At 43.2% G+C, this 24,077-nt stretch overlaps 1 protein-coding gene across 2 annotated transcripts; it reads right to left on the bottom strand.

Moving 5' to 3' along the window:
- Positions 1–6,194: 6,194 nt before the first annotated feature.
- smad7 (SMAD family member 7) lies at positions 6,195–23,436 on the bottom strand. 2 transcript variants are annotated; one of them, XM_041969808.1, is made up of 4 exons: positions 21,941–23,436; positions 20,966–21,019; positions 17,653–17,724; positions 6,260–7,183 (listed from the first exon to the last, which is right to left on the bottom strand). In XM_041969808.1, the coding sequence occupies exons 1-4, from the start codon at positions 22,404–22,406 to the stop codon at positions 6,645–6,647; spliced, it is 1,131 nt and encodes a 376-aa protein (XP_041825742.1). In that variant the 5' UTR covers positions 22,407–23,436; the 3' UTR covers positions 6,260–6,644. The 2 variants fall into 2 exon arrangements, with proteins under 2 accessions (XP_041825743.1, XP_041825742.1); XM_041969809.1 differs by lacking the exons at positions 17,653–17,724; positions 20,966–21,019; positions 21,941–23,436 and adding an exon at positions 7,938–11,860 and having other exon boundaries at positions 6,195–7,183.
- Positions 23,437–24,077: the final 641 nt, after the last annotated feature.

Below are 24,077 nucleotides of genomic sequence, written 5' to 3'. Positions count from 1 at the left end.
TTTGGTAACGTTACCAAACATTAAGAAAAATACTAAACAAATAGTACTTCTTTACATGCACAATGTTAAGGAGGAACATCACTAAACACATTCATTCAAAAACATGTAGAGGAGCTGCATGCAAGTCTTTCTTTCTTTCTTTCTTTCTTTCTTTCTTTATTTATTTATTTATGCACTTGTATTGCTATCTGCACCCTGCTGTAATGATTTATGTAAAGCACTTTGAATTGTCTTGTACATGAAATGTGCTATACAAATAAATTTGTCTTTGCCTTCTCTGCCCACATGCAAACAAACCTTTGTGATGGCATAATTGGATGAAAGATGATTATTAGTCTACAAATACAAATTTTAATTAAAACTGCCCACGGTGCACTGAAAAGTAGTCTTGGGTGTGACTGCTCCTTGCAGCAGATCAATATTGGCTCAAAATTCATCACTTGGAAAGTGCTGTGCTCTAAGAATTTTTCTAATGACTATCAGCAAGCCGTGTTCATGCTGCTGTCAGCTTAATATAATGATATCTTTTAATTGACCACAATTCATATAAAGACTTTGTAACAGGAGTCACTGTCTCTAGGAATGTAACATACATTGCTCATGCACATGTCCATGTGTACTTTTGCCTCTGAATATGCATATATTTATTTATTCAATAGAATTTGTCTGGGTAAGATAAAAAAAAACAACAAAAAAACACTGCAGGCCACGACAAGGCTAAATAAGCATATGAATGCCAGAAGTGACTGTCTTCTTCTATAAACCCCCAACCGACTCTTGCAGCTTGTAAACATGGCTAGACTGTCCCCACCCCACCTCCACGATAACCTCCCTTTCCAAGCCCCAGCCCCCCTCCTGCTGGGAGCTGGCAGTTGGACAGACTGTGTCTTATCCCCCCCAGGGATGAGGAAGAGGGGGATGGGGTTAGCTTTGTGTCTACCAGCACAGGACTTCAGGTTGCACCCCCACATGCAGGCACACGTGGGGGAAAACAAAAAGAAAACAAAAACACTACACACATTGCTTACAGGTAAGCTAATAATAAAAACAAACAAATGCATAGACAAGGTGTGCAGAATATTTATATCTAGAAATGCTGCACAACATTAATGCAATTTAATATGACTCACATTTAAGCAAAGACCAAAATAAAGAGATGTTTGCATCAGTTTCACTGTAATCCATCCATTTTCTGTACCGCTTAGTCCAAATCAGGGTTGTGGGGAAGCTGGAGCTTGTCCCAGCAATTAGCATGCGAAAGACAGGGGACAGGTCGCCAATCTATCGCAGGACCAACACAGAGAGACAAACAACCAGTTACACTCATACCTAATTTAGAGTGACTGCTTAACCTAGGATGGATGTCTTTGGATGGTTGGAGGAAGCCGGAGTACCTGGAGAGAACCCACGCATACACAGAGAGAACATGGAAACTCCACCCTCCCACCCCAGCCGAGGTGACTGGTGACCTTCTTGCTGTGAGGCTGCAGTGCTAACCACCACACCACCGTGCAGCCTAGTTTCACTGTAATCAACGACATGAAAAGGTCAAGGCACATTCACACACTAAGAACAAGCCAAATAGGCTCCACGAACCCTACCCAGACAGGCCTGGAGGACCCCCTCTACAGACCTCTTACACACACATCTGTATACAAGATACTTGAAGCATTTCTACTCCATAATGACAAAAGGGCACCTCATAATGTCAACAGATTTGTCTGATACTGGAAAGGTGTTCCATTCAGGCCAGTGCAGTACATTACACTGAAAAGAGAAATTTTGCTATTAAAGAGGTTTAAAATACAATAAATGTAGACATAAAGATGTGCACAAGATCAACACCAGCTCTGTCAGTTCAAACAATTAGACTCTTTGCTCAACAACACACTATTCTCCAACCTTTAATCATTGTGAAATGTCTAGACCACCCAGTGAAATAGTTCTTTTTTCTTTGGTTATTATATTTATCTTCAAAATGTCAGTTTTAAGTCAAACAAATATACAGTGTATATCTGCAAAAACTTTTAGCAGTAAGGAAGAACTCAATGCAAAGAAAAGGCATTTCTGTATTTATTTAGTCATTTGCACGTGTGCATGAGGATTACTATACTTCACTTATGTGCAGTGTGTGTTAAGAAGGAATACTTTAATTGGCATTATGTTGAGGATGAACAATCAGGAATCTCTGTTTTTTAACTAAATTATCGTTTTATTTTGGAGTATTGTATAATAATAATAATAATAATAATAAATTTTATTTCAAGGCGCCTTTCAAGACCCAAGGTCACCTCACAAAACAATTAAAACAGTTAAAAACATAAAACAATTAAAACAGTTATAAACATAAAACAAACATCAAAACAAACATCATGCAACAAACAGTTAAAAACATTAAGATGAAAAGGCCAGTTTGAACAGATGAGTTTTAAGTTGTGATTTAAATGATGGAAGTGAGTCAATGTTACGGAGTTCAGGTGGGAGTGTGTTCCATAACTGGGGAGCAGAGCGACTGAAGGCTCTGCTCCCCATGGTAGTGAGACGGGCACGGGGCACAGAAAGGTGAATGGTGGAAGATGATCTGAGAGTGCGGGAGGGAGTAGCTATATGGAGTAGGTCAGACAGATATGGAGGGGCCAGATTATGGAGACATTTGAAGGTGAAAAGCAGGATCTTGTAGTTAACTCTGAATTTTATAGGGAGCCAGTGAAGTTGTTTAAGAACCGGTGTGATGTGTTGAAAAGAAGGTGTGCAAGTGATAATCAATGATTGATTGATATAGGGATGTGTGTCTGTGTTTTAGGCTTTTACCTTACTTTGAATAAAGATAAACTGACTAATTTTCAGCTAAAGGCCTAAACATTTTGTCTGCTTTGGCACCAGTTTTCAAGTTAGTGATTCCAGCCAAATCTGCCTAAAAAAACATTACTTGGGATATAATGTTGATGGGGAGAAAAAAATCCAATGACAGTAGATGCCTGCATGTCTTACAAACAACCACAAACCACAAATGTCACGATATGATTGAACATGCAAACTTGTTCCAGCAGCTCACGGTACATTTGATCATCGGAAAATCCACACCCTATACGGCCACACAGATTGCTAAAATATGTGTGTAAGCATTAGTGAAGTCAGACAAAGACTAACACACACATGCAAAGCAAAAATACTCACTTTCTTGTGTTCTGTGACTACAGGTGAAATGTTCAAAATCCAGGTTGTAGTCACATCCTTCGACTCTAGGAGTCAAGTGCTATTAAGCCTCTAAAATCTTATTTCTGTTCTTTCCTAATCATCATAGCCAGCTTCTTATTGTCAAATGGATGTAAAAGAAAATACATTTCATTGAGCTTAAATATGAAAACTAGGGGATGACTGAATGAAATAATAGACACAGACATTAATACTGTTAAAAAGTTGCATTTAATTGCATTTCAATTCAAAACAGTAGAAAAAGATGTAGAAAACATCCCAAGCCGAAGTTGAATAAACCAAAAGTTAAAGTGTCATTTTAATTACTTTAATGGCTCCGGCTGTTCTCTCATTAAGAGTCTGGTCATGGAGCAGAGGTGGACATCTGGGAGCTGGAACTGATGCTGCACAGGACCAAGGGGAGGGGCCTACAGCAGCACTCACTGCTCATTGAGAAGAGAAAACGATGCATGTTTTCACATCAGTCTCCAAAAGTCTCCAATAGCACAAGGCAAGTTGTCATTAGCTGATTTTTGAGAGTTGCTAGAGGGGTCTGGAAACTCGCTAGATATAGCTGCAAAGTTGCTAAGTTGGCAAAATTGATTTAGCCGAGCTTTGACATGTGCATCACCGTAATAGGTGCACTGACAAACGTTCCACATTGTTTGAAACGCAAACTGGGATTGAATGTGTTAATGTTTTTAAAATGGGTTCATTATTTTGTTATTAATCAGTCGTAATTAATGCATTAAAGTCCCACCCCTAATTAAAACACATTTAAATACACACAGAAAAACACATCTTTATTGATAAAATAATGACTCATAAAATGTAATTCCTGACTATAAAGTAAACACATCGCTGATATTTGGAGGCATTTTAATTAATTTAGATGAATTTTGCATTGGGCCAGATTTTGCAGCTCTTGCACTTAGCTGTATGCTTCAGTTTTGCCTGGTGGAGACCATCTTCTTCCAACATTTTTCCATGTCCAACTCTTGACTTCGTCACTAGAGTTGACTATTTCAAGCCAAATAAAACTAAATCTAGCTAGGCAACAGTGGCGGTGAACAGAGGTAATGTGAGATTCCTTGCGAGATGGTGCTCAACAGTATGCAAGACGGCATGATGTACCTTTGCTTTGCTAGTTGGCAAATTCTCCCAGCTCTTGCTGACTGCAGTTAAAGATTGCTAATGTTTATGTCCTAAACCATGAGAGTAGTTACTGATAATCTATTTATCTTTTTTTTAGTATAAATTCATTCATTTATTTATTTCAATTAACAAACAACATTCAATTGCTAACTAGTACAGACTCATTGCACTTACTGGCATTTATCCAGAGGGGGTGCTTCACCTCCACCATTAGCTTTACGACGTACAAAAGTGGGAAAAAACTACTTCACTCTCCAAAGGTCTTTATAAAATTTTCGTTCATCAAATAATTTGAATATACTTTCCCCTAATAATCGACAAAACAAGGCCTTTTCCCCAACTTCCAGACACCTTGGAATCTTATCTTATTTGGAGTCTATATCTTATTTTTTCTTTCTTAAAAACAGATGTAAACACACTGAGTCACGTGAACATTCATGAACTAGTTTAAGAATTATTCAAGTGTTTTTCCTAGATATTTACACAAACACATGTAAAATACATCTACATGATATCACAGATGTTGGCGATTTCTGTAATTAATGGAATTATTGAATCAGGGTCACCCTGTCTGACGGAAGTCATGGGTCATAGGTATAAGGCCACAAACACACACACACACAAGCACACATACGAGGCACCGAGCGGCTTTAGTTGTATTAGCGGGTATAGAGATTACTAAGCAGACACACAGACTGCAGTGAGCTTCATGTGCATCATACGAAAGAAAAAAAGATCCCACCATGTAGACATAGTGTTTGGTATAAGTGATTTTTCTTTGTCAGCAGTTCTTTTTCTGGGTTTTACGAAAAACACAAAAATAAAAACTGTTTCATATGTGCAGGGCCCAATTGTTTGTGGTAATGATAAGAAAAAGAATATGAATATATATCCTTAAACAAATGCATCCTGAGAAACTGCCAGACAATGCCACACAAATAATCTAAAATTACAGTGTAGCCTTTAAGAAAAATCAGAAAATTACCTCAATGTACAAGCAATATAACTGCACTCTTAATTTTCACATTTATTTTAAACAGATTTCAACAAGGTTTTTCTAAATTTTTAAAGTTAAAGTCAGTTCTTGAACAGAGCACAGAATGGTGGGTGAATGGCATGGAAAGTGGGTCTTGTGAATGTAGGGCTTTGAGACTGTATGGGTAAAGCAGGCTTACAATAGTAATCCTCTTCACAGACACCCATCTGACTAGCAACAGGACGAGGCCCAGACAGACACACACACACACACACACACACACAGAATATGTTTGTCAGAAGATTTGTTTTGTCTTGTTTTTAGATATTCCAACCATCATAAATAGGGCAGCGTTTCTAACCACATAGTGCAATCCTTTGACATCCAAGATCCTTCAGCAAAGTTGTAATTTTCCAGTACACTTTCCAACACTTCTTCATTTCCTCAGGTGTGGCGCAAAATTCGACTTGAAACATGACATTCCAGTCTCTTATCAGCCTTCTAAATGAAGTGACTCCTCCAGGAAGCCAGACCCACTGTTGACTTTATTGGTTCCTGAATTTTGTCATTACTGCTTCCTGCCTGTGATGTCATGAGTCGGTTAATGACAGGAGACGAAGAGGGACATTCATCCCCGAATAACTCAGGAGAAATGAGACAAATTTAAAAGGCATAACGAGCGTGTAGGAACAGCGACAGTGAGTTATGGCTCTGTCACAGTCTGAGTCATTTTGTCTTGGAGGAAAATGCTTTTAAAATCTACAGCACGACATCAAAGCCCCTCAGCAACACAAAGTTAAACCAATGTTGGCTGTGGTTATAATAAAGACAAAATTAGAATAAAAAATTGACTTGTGGATTTGATTTTATAGCATGATTTGAATCATGCACAAAAAAGAACATTGGTAAAACGTAATGAAATCAACACAATATCAAAGATAGACCGAACAAGGAAGTATTAACTTTTTTTTTTATTTTGGCATTTGTTTGTTTTGCATTTATATTAAGCAAAGTGCATCTTATTTTCTTTTCTCATCAACACATTGCACAATACATAAATAATGATGCATATAAAACGTCTTCATATTTACAATTAATAATATATTTATATATAACATAAAATACATTTTTTCACTTCTTATTTAATTAAATCTCAGTCATTTATTAAACAAAGTCCGTCAGGATTTCATACTTTCTTCTGCTTCTAAATCCTTTTTTTCTGTCTGTTGAGCCTCTGGAACAAAAAAAGAGGAAAGTGGGTTAAGTCTTTTTTGTAAGAGAACCGAAGAGGTGTGGATGAAGAGGAGGAAAGCTGCTGCTATCGAGTGTTGAAGATGATTTCCAACCAACACGGGCAACTACTGATAAACTGTCTGGTGTAACACTGTCCCCAGCCTTTAACAAAGCTTATCTGCACCGTAAAGCCTGTGCGAGGCTGCTGCGTGAACTCATGGTCGTTCGGCCTCTGCAGGCTGCAGGCCTTGTCATAGTCAAAAGCTTTGATGGAGAATCCGGGGAACACTTTGTGCACCAGCAGTGTGCGCGAGTCCGGGTTGTCCAGTGTGGCCGACTTAATGAAGATGGGGTAGCAGCTGCGGTTGTAGACCCACACCCCGTCTGGCTCGCGCGTCAGCTGGATGCCATAGCCGATCTTAGCTCGCACCATCTGCACCAGTTGTGACTTGTTGTCGGAGCAGAGCTGGCCCAGGCAGAAGCCATTCCCTTGAGGTAGATCATAGAAGATGTCCAGGGAGGGCTCCTGGACCGAGTAGAGGCGACCAACACGCGTTTTCTCCTCCCAGTATGCCACCACGCACCAATGGGCCCGCTCACCTGATTCCTGCAATGCCAGGGAATCTAGAGAAGGAAACAAACAGAGACAAGAGATGTTTAGGTTTGAGAAAACTGCAAGGCAAGGCAAGGCAGTTTATTTATATAGCACATTTCATGTACAGGACAATTCAAAGTGCTTTACATAAAACAAAGATATTACAGATATTCTGCAAAGAAATATCAGACTTCAGAATGAACACATCCAGAGGAAAAAGAGAGGACAGGGGGAAAATATGAGTAAGAGAAAGACTTCTGATCAGATGTCATCTAAATCTAAACAAGGTGCATAAACATTGCAACATCTGAACAACGTCTTATCCATGTTTTGGGAAATGGAGAATTTGCTTTAGTCAAGCGCCAAAACTGCAAATGTCATCCACAATTTCTGCCATACAGGAAAACCATGTTGGAATTCCTGGACTTCAGACAAGAAAATCAGCTCAGAGACACTGCTAGGCAAGTTTCCACATGCAGTACAATATTTATCTAGGCATTAAATGCTTATCTTCTGTCTGGCTCTCTGTATTTTTGTAGTGGCGTGGCCACCAGTGTACTGACGTCAACCTGCTGTCCTGATCGTCTCTACAGCAACATGATTTACCCTACTGGAGGAAATTAAAATCCATCTTGGACTGACAAAGATGAGGCCCCGGTAACCGTGTCAGCAACAGGATGAAGGGCTTTCACACAAACACATAAACCATGTTTAGCAGACGAGTGAGGCAGGCTGTTAACTCTCGAACCCTGGTGTCTGAATCGTTGACAAGTACGGCCTCACCAGTGTAAAGTTTCCCCTGAGCGTAAAAGAAGTGTAGCATTGGCCATGCTCCAGTTTCCAAACTCCTCCTCCCCTTTAGAGTGCCTCCTGTGCCGTCCGTCTCTCCCTTCATATCTCTGTTCCACAGAAATCTGGCTCCCAGCTACTCCCAGCCAGAAAAGTGGGAGCCAGTCAGGCGCAAGGGAAATATAGGGAGACAGGGAAGGGGCGGGATGGAGAGGAGAAAGAATGCTTCTCACATATTTAGACTGTTATTTATGCAACTTTACTTCCTCTTCTGATCTTTTAAGCATTTCCTGTGCTTTTTAGGGTTATTACCTAATAGCTTTCAACTGCTCAACAATCTGTCCCTTAGACAAACTCAGCCTATGCAAGACATGCAAAGGTTAAAAAAACTTGAAAGATGGATTAATACACAGAAAAACGAATACAGCCCTTTTCAGACATTTCAGTTGCGCCCATCTTTCCCATTTGACCTCCCTCTTTCATCTGGCAGTAGCTGTGAATGTAACTGGTAATTTGGAAGGTCCCGTCTGAGACAAACTGCAATGTTAATGCGGCAGGATCTCTGCCGGCCCAAGCGGACTTAGCCTGGCCTGTCATTAGCCTTCATTAGAAGCAGAGGGGGGTGGGGGGCAACACTGGGAGAAGAGAGACAGAAAAAGAGGAGAAAGAAGGAGGCCAGTAAAACTGAAAGCATGCCTTCCATAAAACAAGAGGGGCTGTGTTCTTTGAAGTTGGACTGAGCCAAGCCTCAGGGAGTTTATCGTAAATCCATCCTCACGGGGTGCTGCGGGAAACTGAGTACCCAGCAATCTACCTTAGTCTACATGTAAGAAAAAGATTAATTTATTTTTAAGATAAGAATCAGAAAGTGTCTTTTGTGTTTAAAACACATGTCAGACAGTCTCCAATCCTGGCATGTTTTACAGATACATGAACAGCCATGGTTGATAAGGAAACGGCCGCTTAGGACTTTCTTAACAGCTGATAGTGGACTTCCTGGTAGAGCTCACCTGTGGGGCCCTGTGTGTGTGCGTGTGTGTGTGTGTGTGTGTTTGTTATTGCTGAGAGAGACATAGCCTGGCGTCATAGGTCATTAGAGCGGCTGCCTGTCTGAGCCTGTCATTGCAGCCTGAAAACACCCTGCTATTCAGGACTTCACTGACTGCCCCGTTTCCCCTGACTTGTGGGCTCACCTCCCCTCAGATATTCAGACTGGTGGTAGGTGAGAACCACAGCGGGGAGAGAAAACATGGCATGATTAAAGCAAAGACTTGAAAGTTAGACAAAGAAATGAGAAAGAGGTAAATAAAGGGTCAGCTAGAAAAGGACTGAAGCAACAAGTATTCAGATTCTTTGCCCTAAATAATATCACAGTGTAAAGAAAAAACATGAGTTCAGTCCTCAGAGAAAAAAAGTTGATTATCAGTTCATATCTTGGCTTTTAATCCCTTGTCTGAGTCGAGCTCCAGAAAACATTGCGCCTCACACTTTGCATAATGCAACATGGTCAACACTTGTGCTTTAATATCCATGCCTCCAGTTTCTACCAGCGACTTCTGCAGGTTTCTGTCCAGCTCAAATGTCTCTTACAGGTAAGCAAAGCCAAACTTGTTCTGTTCAGAATATCAGCACAGGAAACGCAAGATGGACAGGCTCTTCCATGCACAGGGAGTCACCATGTAAAGAGTATGTTCACAGCTTGTTCTGACAGCAGATGAGCTTACATCTAATGAGTAATGCTTCTCAACACACACGCGTTTATAAAAACACAGATAATTTGAGTGGCCCTGTATCAACACACCGTGTTCTAAGTGCAGGGCTCGTTTAACTGAATTTTTAATTTTTAAACGCCATCGTGAGGGAGGTGTCGAACTCCTCGTGTTACAAACTGACACTATTTCAGGTACATCTTGTGTAGGTGTGTGTGACATTGTCCTAGTTGCGCAGCATGTTTGTCAACCCAAACACCTGAATTCTTACTGTAGTCTCTGTCTGAGCATCTGTCTGTGTGACTGTCTGTGGGCTGGATGTCTGCCTCCCCACCTGCTTGTCTGCACTGCAGCCTTTCAGCCCCCTTGTGTCTCGGGCTTCTTCTTGCTGGAGATAAGCTAACTAGCTGACAGCCTGCGGCCATCTGTCACACCAACCCTCTCTGTTCTGCTTCAGTCAGTTGTCTACTGCTGGTCTGTTTCAATCTGGTTTGTTTCATGGGTCCACATGCAACCCTCATTCAGAATAAAGACTTCTCCTGCTTGTTCAATACCAAGTGAGCGCTAAAATGTTCACTGTCATTTCATAGTAGATGATAATAGTGGCACAATCCCTTATTATAGACACTTCATGCAATGTAAGAAACTGGAAGAAGCAGGTGGTATGAGCTAATGTAGATATTAGACATTAGGGATGCTGTGGAAGCATAAACAGCATATTGCTCCTGAGTTTTCTTGGTATTTAATGGATGATAAACTTATGTTCTGTGAGGAATGTGGGGGTTGTTGGGCAACAGCAACATACCAGACAAGTGTAAATATCTGTTCTCAATTAGACCTCCTGTGCAATGGAGATTTTTTTTACCCAAAGACAGCAGATTTGACTGAGTGTTAGCACCTCTGTTGTTTTACAGAATGGACACCACACTAGCCGAGACAATTGGATTTGGCTGAGGGGAGGAGGGACAGCTGAGAAGAGGTGCTGGGGGTGGCAGACTGGGTGCAACTCTCAGGGCCAGAAACACAGTCTGGAAAGGTTAATCATTACCTCTGTCTGACTCCAAACACACACACATGCATACACACCAGGTTGCAGCTATTCTTAGAAGTCAGCACGCTTACACTGTCATGCACACACGCACTCAATTTCCAACCTTCAGTTCTGAACACTTTCAACATCAGTAAATAGTGAGGAGGCTCCTGAGGACAGTCTCGCATCGATCCTTGAGAGCTCTGTGTGTGTTTGTGCCTCTCTCAGCTCAGATGTGTAATGACCCTGTCGTCATCAGACACACACAGCAGCTGAAAAGGGGAATGAGGAAGACATGAAGGAAAAAGCTCGAGGGGGGGGGAGGGCTTTTCACGGTGCCTTATTTTCTAAGTCAACACCCTCTCTGGAGCCGGAGAAAGTCTATTCCAAAGGTCAAGGGTCACCCTGGAGGCATTCCTTTTGTTCTTTCTGCCATGCTGTATATATTCAAGGCTCTCTCTGTTTGTGTGTGTGTGTCTGTGTGTGTGTGTGCTTTTATAAGTAGTCAAAGCCCAGCATTTCTCCCCCTTTGTTCACAAATTGTTTGGTTTCATTGATTGATTTTCTTTTTTGATTTTCATAGTGGAAACAAGTCCTCAACAGCAGCCTTGCCATCCGCTGAGGGCTGTTGATGTGTACTTGCTTCGCCTTCTGCTTCAGCAAGAAATTCAATGGCAAGCGACCACTTTAGAGAGAGAAAGGTCAGCAGTTGTGTTTCTGTGTAGCAGGGAGGAGAGGATCGTCCTTGTCATCAATGAAACACCAAAGCCTCATAGGTTTAAGCCATTGATGGCACACAGTTGGGTTTACGGTCTTCTTTTTTAAGTGATGCTGAGAGATAATGACTGAGTCTGCTCGCCTGTGATTAGTTACTTCTCACACAGCTGAGCACCCAGTGACAGAAATGTCATTAATTCAGACTTAATTGTGTTATTTATCAACTGGATTGCACTGTGTTTCTTTAATGCTCTCCTGGAATTGCCCCCCTTAAACATTACATCAAGACTAATGCTGCAGAATCATATCCACAGTTCAATTTAACCATTGAGAAGTCAGGTGGAGATGGGAACCAACAGCCTCAATCAGAGATAAAAAGCAGGCACTAGAGGTCTGTCTATGTGAGGAGGTCTTCTACCATAAAAACACCTCCTCACACATTTTGCTTTGTTTTATTTTGTGGTGGTTGTTCATTTGTTTGTTCATGTTTTTTATGGAATGTAACGAAGAAACGTGTACTGTAATACTGAGATGCCTTTAAATGTGTATGATAACTTTTTTCTAAATTAGATATAAAGAAAAAAAACTGACAATACTGAAAAACAGACATTTATGTAAGTAAGGGAGCACAACTGGGCCTTAACATGACATGGAGCCATTTATCAGTCTTTGTAGAGCCACGAAATATTTCCACATATGCAGGTCTACTCCCAAAGACCTGTAATGGGTGTAATGTGAATAATAAAAGGCAATCATCCTTTGAGATTAGTCATGGACAAGCAAATGCTGGCACTTTTCATTGTCTTTGAAGCATAAAAAAATATTACCGTGTACACAAGGTAGGCCGTATGTGTTATTTGAGCTCATTATTGACATTATTTGAGGACACAGTATATTTTAATGCATATCTTTCAGTGAGAAATAGTCAAGCAGATAGGCGGTAGTGTTTTTAGCCGCTCAAAGAGAGGAAGTGCCGCTTTAGGGTGGCAAGTTACGTAAGTGGTTAAGTCCTTCCCCCGTTTCAGGAAACCTAAATAAGCCCTGATGGCAGGAAAACCACACAGGGGAGTGGCAGTTTCGCTATCTGCAGATCTGACTCCTTGCAGAAACACAGATAGAGAGAATGAGCTGCAGACACGCCATCTCTAACATGAACCATCCGGCCACGACCGGGAGGAGATAAGGAAAAGAAATGGCGCATGCTTTCCGAATGTTTCCCTTCTTCTACAGACATACTGCCTCAATTACACAATCCACGACTCTTGATGTCACAGAGAAATGGTGTGCTCCTCGGCTCAAGATAAAACTCGGGAATATTTCATTATTAATTGGACAGCATCTTCCATCGGGAGCCATTTTATCGTGAAAATCCAGTAAAAGGACATTTTGTTCCCCTGGTAACACTTCTTTCCTATTCCTGCTGAGTTCTTACTCCAACACTTCATCATGCCTACCCTGACACACACACACACATATATATACACCACCCACCCCTCTTTGCAGTCCAGATTTCCCAGGGTGACAGCACAAATAAACACTAGCTAGTTGGAAACAGGGTGCCAGGCAGGCTGGAGTGATGTCATCAGCTAAGTTTTGCAAACACACCAGTCAGGAGATTACCCGCAAGATCAGTATCTTCAGGCCCTTAGTACACACATAAACACACACACAGGGCGCTACAGACAGATGGACAGACAAGCTGAACAATCACCCACATTGTTGTGACACTAAAACACTGTGGGAACTAAAAACAAAAACATACACCACAAACAGAGATGCAGACACCCAGCAGAGCCAGTTGTATGCGGGTTGAGCATTTTGCTGTGCTGTCATGCTGTTATTAATCCTGTACGTCTGCATATGTCTGAGAGTGTGTGGTTATGCCAGCGTTGATATAAATGTGGATGATTCTGTCACTGACATACACAGAGGCACATCTCCACCGCAGAGTACACAAAAGACAAACTGGCTACATGAATGAGTTGGCAGGAGGGTGGAGACAGCGGTGCAGTGTGTCACACTAGAAATCTGACACACATACATACACACACAGGTTTACAGGCATATGTCTCCACTTATTTCCATTTCCGTTTTTTTTTATCCTTCTAAAGAGGGGTTCAATCCCTCCCTTCCTCTTTCCCCTTCACACATTCTCTTTCTCCTGCTCCCGGTTTCATACATGGAGGTAATGTCAAAATCCACTTCCACAGAGTGACTGCAAACCAAAACAATGTTAGTCTTGTTCTGGGCTTCCCTCCAGCTCTGGCTTGGAGCCAAATCTGCATAGCCCTCTTTTCAGTCAGTGGGCTATGCTAAGTTTGGGTAATGCTTTTAACTGTAAATGCAACAACATGAAGCATCTAAAGCAAAGGAAACACCCAAATGCATGCAAGCAAGGCACACTCTCCTCCATCCTCTCCCCTCTTCATCCTCTGCTGTCTGTGTGCTGTTTTTTCGATTTGTGCAGCATAATGACACAGGGTGGGGAACAGAGGACGGCCAAAACCAAAATTAAGTTCCTTGCCAGGAGGCGGCTTGGCTGCTGCGCAAGGAGAGGAAGTGGGGAGTAATGAGAGATCCTGGCCCAGCACGGAGCGGCCCGGCTCTGCTCTTCTCGACTCACTGGCTAACACACAAACTCCAAATTACAGAGAACAGAGCAGAGCTGCTGGCCATCTCTCCCTCCACCCAAAGCCGCCATCTTCTCTCCCTCTTCTTTCCTTCCTCTTACTGTTCAAGCATAAAAAAATAACATGGAAAGTGAAGATCAAGAAAGGGCTGATTTTCTCTTAAAAGAAAAAAGCAACATGTACAACATTTTTCTCAGTGCCGATGTACAACACATGTTCAGTTTCTCCCCTTCTTGTTTCACACCCTCCCATCTTTCTGGTTGGTGCACCCCAGTGTTTGTTTTCCATCAAGATGAGGCCTCGGCTGCCTCCCTGTCCCATCGCCTTTTCCTCAAAGACATGAGGTCATATCCTGCGCAGCCCTTTCCTCTCCATGCTAACCCAAACATGGCAGGAATGCTGAGGGAGAAGAGGGAGACTGAGGGTGCTCTGTTTCAGAGCTGCCATCTTAATTGCTTAATATTAGCTGGAGAAAAAGAAAAATCTAAAATCTTGTTTTTGATATTACTTTGGATATACAATATGCAATTTCAAACCTCAGCTCCTGAAAATACGTCATAACAAGCAAATTCAAAACAACACACGGGCCTTTTTCTGTGCGAGAGTCTGCACCAAAAATGGGCCGTTTCTTTGGGGCCTTCCATATGACAGCAGAACTAGTTTGATTTAATGAGCCAAGGTGCCAAGACTAAATTTAATCTCCATCAGAGCCCCTGATGAAGGTTACACTTCCAGCCGATTCACTACATGACTAATTGACTGACTGAAGGGCTGGCTGACTGTCTGTCGAGTGAGGTGACTGGCTGGTGGTATAAGAATACAACTCGGCCTAAATTTAACCTGCAGTGGGAGGAAGCGCCTGTGTGACAGTCGGCCGCGCGCCAGGACTCGCACCGGGTCATTCTATCTGCCTGTCTGTGTGTATATGTCAGAATGTGTGTGTGTGTGTGTGTGTGTGTGTGTGTGTGTGTGTGTGTGTGTGTGTGTGTGTGTGTGTGTGTGTGTGTGTGTGTGTGTGTGTGTGTCTGTGTGCGTGCATACATGTCACCACAGCCTGACCGGATCCTCTTACACACAGGCACTCCGGGTCTGTCCCCAATGGCACCAACAGGCATGCCACTGACACATACACTCATCGATGGTACACATTCAAGCGTCTGGTACAAACAGAAGTCTATACCTCTACTTTAAAAGACAACATATGTGTACACTGTGGCTTGATATTGATCCTCAACAGTAATCATCAGAAAATATTACAGAAGCAGCCAGTGAGTGTCTGGCTCGATTCATAATCCTGTTTACTTAGTCTGTGATCAGACTGCTCCAGGGTTAATATGATATGTTGTCAATTTTTGGACAAAGTTTGTGAACAGCTGCATATGTCTAACATATATTATATGTATAAAAATGACCAACTAGTACAAAACACCAAGTCTGAATACACAAAACCTCCAGCAATCAAACTTACAAAAGTGTTATTGTCAGCTTTTTGAAATATCAACAAAAGAACTGCTCTACACCTCTGGCAATAGAGTAATACCTAAGCTGCTCATAACTTACAATTACTGAACACTCCACATATTCATAAGCAACACTCCAGCGCCCTTTTAACCCTGACCTGATCTCCATTTCACAATCCCTCCCCCTCTCGATCTCTCTGCTCAGTTCTTGGGTGAGCCTAAATCTGAGCTAAGTCCTCACCGCAGCTTAAACCAAGATCGGTGCCCCGACACTCGGCTCCAGCCGTCCTCTCCTCTTCCCTTCCTCTCTGCTCTGTTCCAAGCTGATGACGTGAGCCAGCAAGGGGAGCTTTGGAGCTGCTAGCCTGGCAGGCAGCCTAGTTTGCATTTGCGCTTGTCGCTGTCGCAGTTCACTTAACTCTTTCCCGCCTGAATCATCTAGGCTTTTTGCAGGACATATAAACAGGCATGAACACCATATCCTCAACCCTGACCAGTTTAGATGAATAAAGATTTCTTTTTGGGGTAACTATCTGCTATTGCTGGGGTGCAGCTCCATCGCAGCTGCCTAACCAATCTACCCAGGCTCTTTCTCAAAGAGGACAAGCTCTTAATTATTCTAATACAATGCAAAGAAGAAGTTGCAGCACTCTCGCTGACTTTAAGTCTTTGCCTCTCTTCTTTCCTCAGAGCCTCCCTCCTCTCTGTAAATATGTCTGAAGAAGAACATAAAAAGGGCAGAGTGAGTGAATTAGAAGGTCAGCAGCGGGCCTCTGGGAGAGCCATGTTTCTTTTGTCAGGGCCCCAGAGGGAGGGAGCAAAGCCGGGAAGCAGGGAAGGAGGGAGTGAGGGAGGAAGAAGAGGAATGGATTAGCCTTTTTTTTTTCTCCCTTGGCTTGCCATGGAAATCATGAGGGCAGAGCGCTTCAGCCATCACGGCCCAGCCTTTTTACCTCTCCTGCTCTTACTGAGGAGGCCCATTCACCAAAGCACTGGCTGCCACTGCCATGTCATCCACGCCAGGAAGGAAAACAGGGAAGGAGGTGGAAGAGAAGGAGGAGGAGGAGGGGTGGCGTGCATGTCTTACTGAAAGGGAAAAACTAAGGGAGGGAGCATGGGGGCGCCTGTTAAGACTCCACTTCTTGGGTTTCACAGTTTGAACTGTCTAAAATGTGTCTTTAGTTAATGCACACAGGGAGGACTTTAATGTCCATCTGATGGTCTGGGGGAGGAGGTGGAGGAGAGGACAGGCTGATTTTTGGTTCCTCTGCTCTTTTAAGCATTGCTCTGATCTCTCCCCCTCCTACTCCCCCCTATATACGGACACACACAGGCAGGCTAAACCCTCCACCCCCATGACCACCAAACAAAGAAGGCAGGGGGAAATGGGCAGCGAACACCAACTGACATAAAACAGGCTTTAAAGGCCCAGTAATGAAAACCATCTGAGGCAAAGGAAAGCAAAGCACAGCACAGAGCAATCCCAGGCAGTTGAGAGCAAACTCTCTCTCTCCCTTATGAGCATCATCTTATTCTGTTGCCTGCAGACTGGGCCATGGGTGAGGAAGGCGACACTGCCAAAGGGGATTATGGGAGAAAAGCTGAGGAAGCCCAAAACATGTCCTGCATAAGAGCTGGAAGAAAGAAAGGCGCCTGTGTCTCACTTTTATCCACACAGAGCCCAGAGGAGAGTTACCAGTCTACAAAGGCAACCCCTGTACACGCAAATGCAGTGAAACAAACACTCAAATGTCAGTTGAAACCTCCATTTTTTCAACAATACCACATGCACTCAGCATATTCTTCTGCAAACAACAGCCCAGCGTGTTTGTCTTCCATTACAACACTACATGTAAAAAGGATGAGAAAGAATGGGAGAGAAGAGAAGAGGGGAGCGTTGTTCAAAGAGCCAGGAGGGAGGAATTTATGTGGATGTGGGAGAACTACACCACCCTCCTTCACTGGCTTTTTTATTACAGAGGGGAAGCAGGGGCCCCCACAATCACCGCCTCATCATCACAAGTATGAAGGGGAGATGATGTGTGTGTTGGGAGGAATGCAAAAGAGAAGAAAAAGAAAACAGAGGAGGAAAATAATATGGAGGAAGAGTGGAAAAATAGGTGATATAAACAAGATATATTTTTGTGGGGATTTTTTTTTTACCTGAAAGCCCCACAGGGGCCGAGTACGTCGTTCCTCCAGTATTACTGGATGAAGGTCCAGAGTCTGGAGAATCTAATGGAAAGATGGAAAGAGACACTTTGAGCTAGAACTTAGTGTGTTTGTGTGTGTTTGCATGTGTGTGTGGGGGGGTGGGGGTGGGGGGGAGAAGGCAAAGCAGCAGCTGTGAGGGTGTCAATCACTCGGGTGAAATCAATGCCTAATGAAGACGCTGACGATGAAGCTCACACTCTCGCTCACACACACAGAAAACTCACAGCGGAGAATTTCTTACACCCCTGATAATCCCACATAATCCACTGCTTGGGGAGGAACGTGAGCCCTGCTTCTCTGCATAGATGAGCTGCTGATCTAGAAAGAGCTGTATTCTTTCTGCTAATGACCGAGGCGAGAGCTTGGGCCGGACGTTTTGATCCCAGCTCAATAACCAAATACAGATCGAATATAAGAAGACTGATCTGGGTCTTAATTTTCTTATAATTGATTCTTTTTCTGTTTTTTTCAAAGATGTCCTCTAAAGTAAGGCACCCGTGTTACACTCAATCTGTGCTAAAACAATAAGACACGCAGAGCTTACTTAGGCCTTGAAAGGTACTATAAATCCTCTTTATGGCAAACAGAAGAAAAAAAATGTCATTCTCTTCCTCTTTGCCACTTATTTTGCATCTGAGTACTAAACTCCCCACTAAGACTTGTAATGTAGACTAGTTCCAACAAGACACTTGTATGGGGCTGTAACAGAACCGCTGTGTGTGCTGAGTGGAGAAGCACACCGCTGGGAGCAGACTAGGCACTGGTAGCTTCACTAATGATACATTCCTTTTGCTGCACGTCACCACTGCGCTACACCTCCTATCCACCGAACCCAAGTGTGTGGTGCTAGTAGCCTCCACGCTGGCTGAATAATGACACTAAAGTAAAGTTTTTCTGGATGCTCTAATGGAAGCCACATGTGCAGAAGGCATAAGTCAGATTCAACGCTGCAGTGGATGAATCCTGATGGTCAGGACAATTTAATCCACACATACCAGCCTCCAGTTTGGCTGAGAAGAGCCTATGAAGCAGTGACCAGTGTGGTTTGACCGTGTGTCCCACTCCCCTCCACCCTGCCCGGTCCGGACGAAGCCCGTGCTGCTGTGGTCACGGAAAAGAGATGCACGAGCATAAATCCAGCTTACATTGCTTTCATTGGCTGCCAACACGCCTTGCCCTGGTCTCCCGGGCAACAGTTCACAGCTGACCACAGGGTTGAGGGGGCATCAGGGAGAAGGAGCCAAACAGTGTGTGATTTATATTCCCCAGAGCTGAAACAAGGTAGCATTTTATGTCCGGGGTTCCTTTCATATTGACCGCTGCTGGAGCAGGACAGGCACCCTGACATATATAACCCTTCTTCCTGCTTGCTGGCATCATAAAAGCGGCATCATAAAATCCTTCCGCTTCATGCAATCATTTATAACATCTAATTGCCTTCTTCAAGCTAGTATGTGGAATTTCTGATGTTTCATCACAGCCTGGTATAAATCAAATATTGAGATTGGTGCATAAATTGAAATAACCTCTAATAATGGGAAGGGGATGATGACTGACAGCTTCCAGAACCAGGGGGAAGATTACATATTTTTGCATTATGAGCTAATCTGTAGGCGCTAACCTTCCAGCATGCTCTATTGTCCAATTAATATGTATTTCACTTTCCTTCACCAATACAGAAGCACAGTGGTAGACAGACAGACAGCATCTCATTTGATAAGCCACAACCGAATAGAGCTGAATACCAGGAAAAATAAGACTCAAACATATAATACTTCAAAATGCAGATGAATAAAAAATGAATGAATGTTCTGCACTTGTTGCTCTTGTTGGCAACATTAAATTCCCACATAACAATCCAGGTTGTGTTGGTTCACCCTGAGAGGGCAAACAAGGTGTTAACATGAGTTGTATAATCATTTCCTTTGTCTGCATCCCACTAGCATTTTTCCTTATTTACCGTCTTGTTTCCTTTCATTACTGAAAAGTCTCCAGCTGAACTAATACAGAGACACTTTGCCAACCCTACTACAAGTTCCACCAAATCAGCAGAATGTTGAGTGTGACGAGGATTTCACTGCCAACATTTTAGATCAATTCTGCCTGTATTTAGGGTTTTTGGAGCTGTTTTTCAATTGCAAGAATCATGCCAGAGCAGGGTAAATAAAGATGACAGAGACAAAATGAGGGGGGAGGGCTTTGAAGAACTACAGATGCAGCTGCAATGACTTCCTATTGTTTCCACTCACTGAAAGCCACTTTCTCCTTCTCCTGACTGGTTGGTTGGTTGTATGACTGGTCACTGACTCTGAGCTCTTTTTGCATTGAAAGACACAGAGATGGGTAAATGAGTAAAGAAGCAAGGGAGAGGTTGAGATAATTAAAAACTGTGGGCTCTACAGTCCAACAGTCATTTATAACTTTTTCTCTAGGGCATGAAAAGAAACAGCCTCTTCCTCTTCAGTCTATTCTGGTTATAGCATGAAATTTAACACAAGTCATAGGCAACTTAATGAGCGATGACATAAGCTGATGCCATTATGTGGCACAAGATCAGAGCAACACGTGGAGTCTGGCACAGGTGGAGGGAGAGAACAATTAGGCTCAAAATGAGTTGAGGGGGGAAAAGAGAAAAAAAGATGTTGCTATCACATTGCTTTGAATGTGGAATAACTTAACCTCCCTCTCCTACTTCCCAAAATCCACCTAAACACAAAAGTGGACAGTGACCACCACAAACAAACACAAAACCTTAATCTGTTGATCATTTTAGCTGATAAAGGCTGGCTGGCTCCAGAGACGCTGCTGTCTGTCTGTCTCTTTCTCTGTGCTGTGATTCACAATAGATAGATGGACACACAAACAAACCCTCCTCCCTCCCCCTGTCAGACATGCACACTGCCCCCGGTGATGTGTCAGTCAGTCTATAGCTGGTATCTCAACTTTGTATTGCCTTGCCCTGGCTGCCAGCCACGATAGAATTGGCCAGCCAGCCAGGCGTGCCACACCACTGCTATCATAAATCACAACATAACGTGGAGCCATTTCCTACACACTCACACACAGAAACACACACATACTCTGCAGAGAAAGAGTGCAAGACTATATGTCAGTGTAATGCAAATCTGGACAGCAACATAGACATTCATGGATATCATATTGCTTTTTAGATGTGAATGTCATGGAAATAAAACGTAAATAAAATGCATGCAAAAAATTATACACATGTATTCATGCATTTATTCATGTACATCAAGCTCACCTGGTGGTTTAAGATAGTCCATGGGATAGCGCGAATATGGAGGCGGAGGAGACTCTGCATGAAGGGGGGAAAAGAAGCAGTGCATGAGAGAAAAAAAAAACAAGGGAGAGATCTAAACTTTATGATAAGAGTTGTCATTCTTCAGGGAAAAAAAATTGTGTCTGTCAGCTTCGCCTGGAGAGGCAGGCAATGAGGCCAGCCGGGCGGCTATTGCCTTTCATTGGCAGGCAGATAAACAGGGGGCCGCCTGGCGCCAGAAGGGCCACTATCAGCGTCTAGGACAAACTGAGATACGGGCCTCTTTTGGCCCGGGACGCCAAGCAAGCACACACACACATATACATGCAGAGAGAAGGAGGGAGAGAGAGAGAGAGAGAGAGAGAGAGAGAGAGAGAGAGAGAGAGAGAGAGAGAGAGAGAGAGAAACTGGAAACTTCCCCGTGGAAAGACTGTGAAGCCCTGGCTGAGTCGCTCTGCACTTTGGAAATGCCAATTATGAAATGTTGAAATAGCAGCCAGGCTGTTTGTTTGGAAAGCGGGGCTTTGATGAAGTTGCTAATCTAAGTCCTTTGGCACCTGTAAAGCGCCTACACAGCGCGTCTAACCGCTGGGGAGTCAGTCTAATAACACATTTAAAAGCACAAACGCAAAAGAAAATGATCTTTTTCAGTGTATGAAGACCAAATAAAATCAAATGACGCCACACTTCCGACTAAATGAAAAGGACCACTTGTCACGCACTTGGGTCAAGTTTGACCTTATGGAAACTCAAAACCACTATGCCAGAGAGGTGATGTCATTTGAATTAGGCTAATTACTCCTTAAAGAGTCTGGTAACTCTTTGATATGATGTAAATGTGTCTAAATTTTAACTTGATTGAACATGAGGCTCAGTCGCCTGAAAACGAAAGATAATTTCGCTTTTTTTGTTTAAAAAGGTTAAATGTCAGAAACTTATATTAATTGTATAGCTCACCAAGTTCACAAAGCCTGCTCATGTGGTGCGGGTTGCAGCAAACGAGCTCTGGGTTCATTTTCCCGTAGGATTCACAGCAAGACAGCCTCTTCAGCTCCGAGGAATGCCTGAGGTCCGGCCACCTGAACACTTTGTAGAGCAGCATGGGGAGAGAGTAGGACTGTTGACCCACTTTGGCGTCCAGTTTGCTGGGCAGGAGCAAGCAGGGGCTTCGGGCACCCCCTTTGGACTCCACCGCCTGCAAAAGCACCTCTAATTGTTTCTCTTTGATCTTTTTCAGTACCGAGTGGGTCAACGCCTTCAATTCAGCATCCGACCCTGCGTTGGACTTGGCCACCTTTGTCGCTTTGCCCATGCAGCAGCCCCCGGAGCCATGCGTCCCTCTATCCGTCTCCCCGTCGCCCTCCACGGGCGCACGGCTCCTCCAGAGTCGCCGGACGAGCCCCGATCGTTTGGTCCTAAACATGCGGGACGAAAAGAGGGTTTCCCGGCTAAAAAACGAGCATGGTGTCCGCAAATCATGAAGATTCCGGGATCCGAGTCCAGGCAATGACAAGCAGCCTGAGAAAATACGGTGGAAAAACTGGGCGCTGGATAAGCAGAGGAAATCTGTAGCATGCGCCAGTCTCTGTTGCTTTCTCCTGCACACTAGATCGGCGAAAAGCGGTGGGGGTTCACGGGACAGTCAGCTTTGCCTCCGGGAATAAACTACCATCACCTTCGGCTTTTTATGATTTTATAATAATATGGCAGCTTATACACCTCTAAAAAGAGCAGACTGCGTATAGCTTGAATGTGTAACAATTAACAATTTTCAGCCGGTGATGTGCAACCAAGCGCTGTGAACTGACCTGTTTAAAAAACACACTCAGGGCAGACTTTAGCAAATAAACTCAGTAAAAAAAATATTTCTTTCAAATCGCACAAACTGTGGTGGATATTATTAAAACTGGGGCCTAATTATGCCTTAACGCTGTCGCAATTATCCCATGAAAACCGAAGCTCGCCGCTCTGTCTTCAAGAGCATTAATCCACAAAATCCTTGATCCGAGTGCACAGAGAAGGGCTTTCCACCAGGCTGAGGGGGTTTCTTTTCTTCTTCTTCTTCTTCTTTTTTTATCCGTTATAGTCTCTATATGCCAGTCGTCTGCCTAGGATGTGGTCCGCTGGCTGGGGTAAACCTCGTACACAGCGTCAGTGAGCAAATCCACGTCTGAATTTCTCTTCCGAGTTGAGTTGCGTTTGTAAAGCCACACAGAAAAGCGAGAGACCCTCGCTTTGCGTCCAGGCACCGAGTCTGATAACCTATTTCTGCAAACGAATCCCTTCGGATTAAATAATCCAACCTCGTCTCGCACACGAAGTTTCCGTGGCTGAGTGTGGAAGAAAGCGAGCCGACGAGTGATCTCGTTGGGGGGTAAAGGGCTCTCTGTCTGTAAATGAGGCGGATGGTTTGGGTGCCCTTGCTCCGTCTCCAGTCTCCAGTGCGCATTGACGCGCCCGGTCACGTGTGTGTCTAGACACCCTGTCGCTTAAAAGAAATGTGATTGTGTTGCGCAAACAACTGATCGAGTAGAGCTCACCGCGCACACACACGCACAGGCGCGCACACATTAAAACACACAACTGTGAGAAAGTTCTTTTAAAAACAGTAAAGTTGAAAAAAGGGGGAGTATATCATTTATCTATCATTTAACCCCCCCCAAATAAATAAATAAATAAATGTAAAATATTTAAAATTTGTATAATTTATTTAATAGACATCATTCAATGAATTTAAGCTTTTTAAAAATAATGTTAAAAAGCTAATTTTAAAATTAATCATTTAGGCTGCTGCTCGGTTTGTTTCTCTGTTGTGTCACTCGTGCATAAACTTTAAGTATAATATAAAGCTACTAGTTTTTGATCCATATTAAACCTTTCAACCAATGCTGTCTTTATTTTTGGAAGTTTTGGCCATGTATTATGCCTCTCGTGCTGCCATAGCGACCCCAGAAAGCTGATCAGGATTCGAGGTTAAATTAGTTCTAAGATTATGGGTTTGGGGGGAACGTAGTTCTGGTTCTTCCTAAAAGTAAAGGGAAATGCGCCTGTCAGACGTCATAGAGGGAAAATAGGACCGTCCTAATCGGTCAGA

This window comes from Melanotaenia boesemani, chromosome 19, assembly GCF_017639745.1.
Source record: "Melanotaenia boesemani isolate fMelBoe1 chromosome 19, fMelBoe1.pri, whole genome shotgun sequence".
NCBI lineage: Eukaryota > Metazoa > Chordata > Actinopteri > Atheriniformes > Melanotaeniidae > Melanotaenia > Melanotaenia boesemani.
The sequence above is the reverse complement of the archived record's forward strand: the minus strand, read 5'-3'. Positions and strand labels throughout refer to the sequence as shown.

Excerpts from the sequence above, each read along its gene's own strand:
- smad7 (XM_041969808.1), bottom strand. The coding sequence starts at position 22,406 with ATGTTTAGGACCAAACGATCGGGGCTCGTCCGGCGACTCTGGAGGAGC. Across the intron at positions 21,020-21,940 it reads GAGCAGGCTTTGTGAACTTG|AGTCTCCTCCGCCTCCATAT; the intron begins GTGAGCTATACA and ends CCCTTCATGCAG. Across the intron at positions 7,184-17,652 it reads GGCCCCTGTGGGGCTTTCAG|ATTCCCTGGCATTGCAGGAA; the intron begins GTAAAAAAAAAA and ends TTCCTTCTCTAG.